Source organism: Hipposideros armiger, unplaced genomic scaffold, assembly GCF_001890085.2.
Source record: "Hipposideros armiger isolate ML-2016 unplaced genomic scaffold, ASM189008v1 scaffold_345, whole genome shotgun sequence".
Lineage (NCBI taxonomy): Eukaryota > Metazoa > Chordata > Mammalia > Chiroptera > Hipposideridae > Hipposideros > Hipposideros armiger.
In genome coordinates, this window is record NW_017731695.1 from 51,130 (window position 1) to 57,013 (window position 5,884).

General features: G+C 42.6%; 1 protein-coding gene across 1 annotated transcript in view; it reads left to right on the forward strand.

Annotated features, from left to right (window-relative positions):
- The window catches only part of RAB3GAP1 (RAB3 GTPase activating protein catalytic subunit 1), a gene marked incomplete at its 5' end in the record, with an annotated part of 53,429 nt that overhangs the window by 43,829 nt on the left and 3,716 nt on the right, over nucleotides 1-5,884 (forward strand). Inside the window, 2 exons of the mRNA XM_019661342.1 lie at nucleotides 2,569-2,687; nucleotides 4,445-4,641. Of these exons, the coding sequence (XP_019516887.1) occupies nucleotides 2,569-2,687; nucleotides 4,445-4,641 (316 nt within the window). The remainder of the gene's footprint in view (nucleotides 1-2,568; nucleotides 2,688-4,444; nucleotides 4,642-5,884) is intronic.

Sequence of the window (5,884 nt, forward strand, 5' to 3'; positions counted from 1 at the left end):
CTTGTGGTGACTGTTTTTAGGGAATTGGCAGGTTGTAATCCATATAACAAGCACCTGGTTGGTACATTTTTAAACTCAGCCCTTAAATGCCTGGCTAATGTAAACCATTCAGATTCATTCTGGAAGTTTTCTTTTTATAATGGACACTTGTACGTCAATTTTACTAATAAATTAAGATATTAACATTTTTTTTTAATTATGAAATTTCACTGAGAATTTTTTATAGCATACAGTAATTTTACATATTTAGGACTTTTTCTTAAAATTACACGTTAATAAACTTCATGATTACATGTTTCAGTGATATATATACATATATATTTAAATGGAATTCAGCATAAATAAGCCACTGATTGGATTTTGCTTCAGTCTTGCTAAATTGAATAACTCTGAGACACCTATTCTTAAATTCATTGGATTATCTAGTTTTCAAGCCATGAGCACTTTTTTTTAGCATCTTAATTCTTCAGTAAAAGAGCTACATTTTTATTAAATTATTTCCCCATTAAATGACACTGTACATCACCTGTTGAACCATCAGATGCATGCGTAGTGGGTGTGTCTGCTCAGTTTGACAGCTAGGTGTGTTGTATGTGGTGTGACTTGTTTTGATATTCCTTTGATAGGATCATGTTCCTTAATGTAGTGCATGCTGTCTGAAATAATCTTGAAATCTCTTGTCTAGTTCTTTTTAAAAGCCATCTTGCTTCTTTCCCTTTCATCACTGTTTCTTTTCTCACCCTTTCTCAAGCTGACTGAATCTTCTGATGAGGTAATAAAATAGCCTTTGTCCCTCATAGTTTCTGTTCCTTCCCATCCCTCTAACTTCGTGAGGTCATTAAGACTAACCACCTCTTTAGCATTCTGGACTTGGCATACATTTCTTGCTGAGGTTTAGCATAGCATAATTTCATAGTTCCATTGCCAAAACAATTNGGAGTGCTACCTATCTCCCTGTCCTTAAGCAGCCTCCTCTGCACAACACACCTGCTTATGTTAAACATGTGTCAGGAAAGTGGCATTGGCTTTCTCCCGGGGCCAGTCAGTGCTGACTAATAAGCGATGGGACACGGATCAAAACGTTTCTTAAGTTCTTCAGCCATTTGACACTTTGAGTAAATAATGACTTGCCAGTGCTATTTATTCACATTCCTCTTTCTCAGCCCTATTTTTGGTCCAGAACACTTTATTTTTGTCCATGTTACATAATGAGGGAACTGCATTCTTAGTAACCCACTGTCACTCCTGTTATCTTGCCTACATGAAAAAAGAAATATTTTTAGAGCGTGAATTTCCCAAACGTCCTCAACTATTCTGGGACTGGAGCATGTGGTGGAGGGAGGCGAGTGGGAGAAGCCGTGTCTCCTGTTTGGCTGAGGCTGACCCTGACCCTGGCAGCTGGACCCGAGCCCCTCCTCCCTGTCCTGCCCTGGCCCAGTGGCAGGAGGCTCCTCTGCATGCAGAGTTTGGATTTTTGCAGCTGATTCAGGAGCCCAGGAACATTCTTAATTGCTATTCTTCATTCCTGTTGTTTTGGGGAATTCAAAAGATTGAGGGGGAAAGGACTGCAAGCAGTGGCCCTCTCCTCTTAGGCACTCTCAGGTGACAGGCTGAAGGCCCTGTGGGGAGAGCAAAAGTGCTTTGGAGATGTCTGAAAGGCTCCTTCGCCGGCCACCCAGAGGCTTGTGTGGCTTCGTTGGAATTTATAGGCATGTCGCCCAGAAGGACCCTGAAAATGTAATCCTTCCACCTCTTTAGTGAATTTGGAGTCTCTCTCAGTAAATATTTTGGAATAGCTGATTAACCAGAGAACTTGCTGCCTGTAACTGCATACTTGTGTTTGGGTTCTCAGCACAGGAGGACTCCAGTCTGAGAAGGGACTGGCTTGGGTGAGGAGCCTGCTGCGTCTTACCAGCCTTCCACTGTCAGCCCCGAGCTGAACTGACAACCAGCGTAACAGTCTTCTGTTGAACCAACGGGCCGGGTGGTGTATTCCGGGTACTCAGAAGGGCTTTCACATAGAAACAAACATGGATGCCACAAGGAGCAGGGTGCACATCTGCATGAATTTTTAACAACTTAAAGTACACACTGTTTGGGGCCCCCTTTGGGCTATTCCCTCAGATTCTCTGCGACTAAGCTGTCCATTCTCCTCTTCCATCAGAGGTACTATGCTTGGGGTAGGCCACTTTGCCAAACACTCTGTAAGCAAGTCAGGGAGTTAGAGCCCATGGAAACTTCCCCTGGCAATTAGGGCGGTTAGGCCAATGGCCTGTGAGTGAATGTGAGGAGGTGGTGAGGGCCCCGGTCCTCTCTGTCCCTTTTTCTACATGACAACCAGAGAGGGTCACGTTCCAATTAGTGTAAGTAGAAGCGGAGGGGGGTTGCCTGATCCACTCTTGACTTGCTGCACATGAGGAATAAACCTTTTATTGTTAAGTTATTCAGAGTTTGTTTTTTTTCTGATGGTATTATATTCTGGTGGCAGATAGTATTGAGAATCCTAAAATGATTAATAATGGAGAACAAGGGGAGTGATCACACTGGTGTTTTATAACATCCACTCAGGTGGCCATGTGGAGGTGGGTTACAGGAGGGCATGGCTGGTGGTGTGGGTCCTGGGAGGATATTCCCAGGGGCTGTCACCTTCCAGGTCCATGGACGCTACCTGTCTCTGGAAATCAAAGGTAAGCAAGTGCTGCAAAAACGTTATAGTTTCCTTGACTTGTCTTTCCCGGAGAATATCAGATTGCTTGTGGTTTTGGTAAAAGCTGCCTGGAGTGTGTAAAAGCTGGGCGTCGCGGAGCTCAGGGAGGGTTGCCCCCCTTTCAGGGTATGTCCGTCCTCCAGGGACACCATCCGAGGGAAGTATTTACACGAGGATTGGGGTGGACTACCCATCCTTGAGAAGGATCCGAGCCCTCTCAGCAAAGACCTTCCCTAGCAGCCTTTTGCAATGTCATGGGGTCAGTCACAGATCCTGTCATTGGGCTGTTAGATCGTAGTGTCTGAGAAACAGGTCAGGCATGTCGCCAGTGGGAGGCTTCTCCTGGGGAAGGAGCAGGCTTGTCAGGTTAACACAGAAGGTCACGTTTGACAGCAGGAAAGTGGTGTGTATGTCTTGTGAACACAACCCTGGGGTCAGGATGAGAAGGGCACCCAGGAGAGAGAGAGGGACCACACGCTGCAGCCCTGTGTCCCCTTCCTCAGCTGCAGCTCCCACCAACTACCAGGTGGGAACATTCTGGGCAAGGGACAAGTACTTGTTTGTTACAATCATCCTAAAATCGAGCTTTGAGGATTTGTACTGAATTTGGAGAGAGGACGGGAATGGTCTCTGATGCTGCTGGGCCTCGATTCTGAAGGTCACCCTGTGCCTCATGATTCCTCCGCCTGGGCTCGGCTCCTCTCAGCGGGCTGCTGACAAAGTGCCCAGGTCCAACCAGGAACCAGCGGCTGGCTCAGGCTCAGCGGTCCAGACAGGTCAGCATGCTCAGAACATTTCAGAAGGAAGATAACTCTTTGTTAGCCCTCCTCTAAAAGAATGGAAAATGTCATTGGGTTCCCATGGAGAAAGACCATTCTCCTTTGGAAGAGTATCCAAGAAATGACACCCAAAGAAATCTCCTTTTGGCAGGACACCATTCGGTCGGCTGAAAGGTATTTGTACCTCTGCTTATCATTCTCGTGGCTTCTCCTGGAAAGGGAGTGATGGGGGTGGGGAGGGGGCCGGGAATCAAATGCTCCCTCATTTCTCAGAGGAACAATAGGAAGACTCTTTGGGGAAACATCCTGAGTCGTTCAGTGGATATTTACCACTCATCTTAAGTTTACTAGAAATAATGGTCTCCTTTCTAATTAAAACATTTATAAAAATAACAAGGGAAGACAGAAATCATGTCAATTAACTGTGATGATTCATTTGGTTGCTCTTAGTTCTGATCAATGGAACAATTCGGGTAGCAGATGTCTTAGTTGGAATTTTCTAAGTTGCATTTGCTGAGAACTGGAATTGGTATTTTGTTCTTCCGTTACCCTGGTAGCTTCCTTTTGAGCTCCATGGGCTCCAGAACCTCTGTAGCAATATACCTGTCGAAATGTATCTGTTAGGTGCAAGGGCCTGGCCCCAGGCTGCTCAGAATCAGTGATGGTTTGCGGAGGTAGGAGGAAGGATGTTGGATGAAAAAGTTACCAATAAAATAATGAACTCGGCTCCAACATGATTCCNAATGTTTCTTGTTACACTTTGACAGAGATGGGCTTTTAACAAATTTTATGAAAACAGTTGAAAGGCAGTGAGATTGTCATTTGAGTCGATTTTAATTCCGAATGTCAGTTTATCCTGTTATACAATTTCCACTCCAGCCTTGGTAGGTGTAGCTGGTATTAATTTGAGGGTTTGCCCACAGAATTAATTGGGAAGACTGATGTAACATGAACTAAGCCGCCCTCTCTCTGTCCTTTCATTACCCCTCTCCTAGGTTCGTGAGTGGCCTGTTAGAGCAGCCTGAAGTGTTAGTCGTCGGTGCAGGAAGAGGACATGCTGGCAGAATTATTCACAAGCTGTTTGTGAATGTACAGAGGGTATGTGAGATTCCTTACCACCTGTATCATGATCTCTCCAGACCTCCACTCAGTAGGGTGCTGTTTTGATTCCCACACAGGGCTGATTATACTGCTGCTAACTGAGTCTGGGCTTTGGGTTCAGACACTGAAGAAACTGACTCTCAACAATGACTTCAGAGTTTTTTTTTTAAATCTGTTTGCTTTCTTACATGTTGAAGTAAAATGCTAAGTGTGTTTCGGAACTTAAATTTCAGAAGCTAGAAGAGCTTGAAGTCCATTGTTACAGAATCTGGTAGGGACTCAGTTGTGCTCTAGAAAAAAACATTTACTACTTTCAGATTGGAATAGGGTTCAGTTTTACCCATTTTAAACTCCATGAACTGCAAATGGTTTCATAACTTAGCTTGTGAAGTCAGTAAACCTAACTATTTTTGTCATGGTGAGAAGATTTAACTTCAGAGGTTTCCTAAGCAGGAAGAGCAAGATCTCAGATTTTGGGGACTATGGAAACTTAGGCTTCAGCACAGAAAGAAAGCCCAATTTGAAAAATTATCTTTGTCATTATCTCTACTAATGAAAGTAAAAGTTGATAAATTATGTAGTACCTTCTGAGATTCTAAAGCTATTAAAATTTGAATTTTTTGAAGATGATACTAGTTATACTTTGCACTGATAACTCTCTACTGATCTTGTGTACTTGTTAAGAGGGGCTGGCATCCCACAGATAATTTCATGGAAGGTCTCATTAATATTAAAGATTCAGATAAAAATATTATGAAGTGCACTAAATACAGGGTGCCCTTACCTGACACTGTGATGACACTAGAATGACCCAGTTTCAAAGGTGTAATTTTCAGAATCAAATAAGAAAAATAATTTTAATGGATTTGCACCTGGAGAAAAACTTTATAACCTCCTTTGAGTCGGCCTGGAATACATCTATTTAATATATACGAAATCATAGCCAAATACACTGATCTGAATTTTTAGGAAGAATTGAAACCTGAGCTTTTTTGTAGGTCCCTAAAGTTAAAAATTTCAAGTTAAAAACTTGAAAGTGTTTTACTTCCTTATAGATTTCTAGAAAGCAATAAGTAATTACTTTGATTTATTTTGTTTTTGTCTCTGGTGTGAAACCAAGAACTGAGTTTATTTTCACATCATCTTACTCGCCAGAAGCTTATAAGCACATTTCCTTGTTATCACCAATATGAATTTTCCTCATACTGCAATTTTTAAAACGTGTGTGTTAAGAGGATTTAAAGTCTAAAGTATCTACATTTTTAATGCTGAAAATGCTATTTGTTTTGAATAGTTA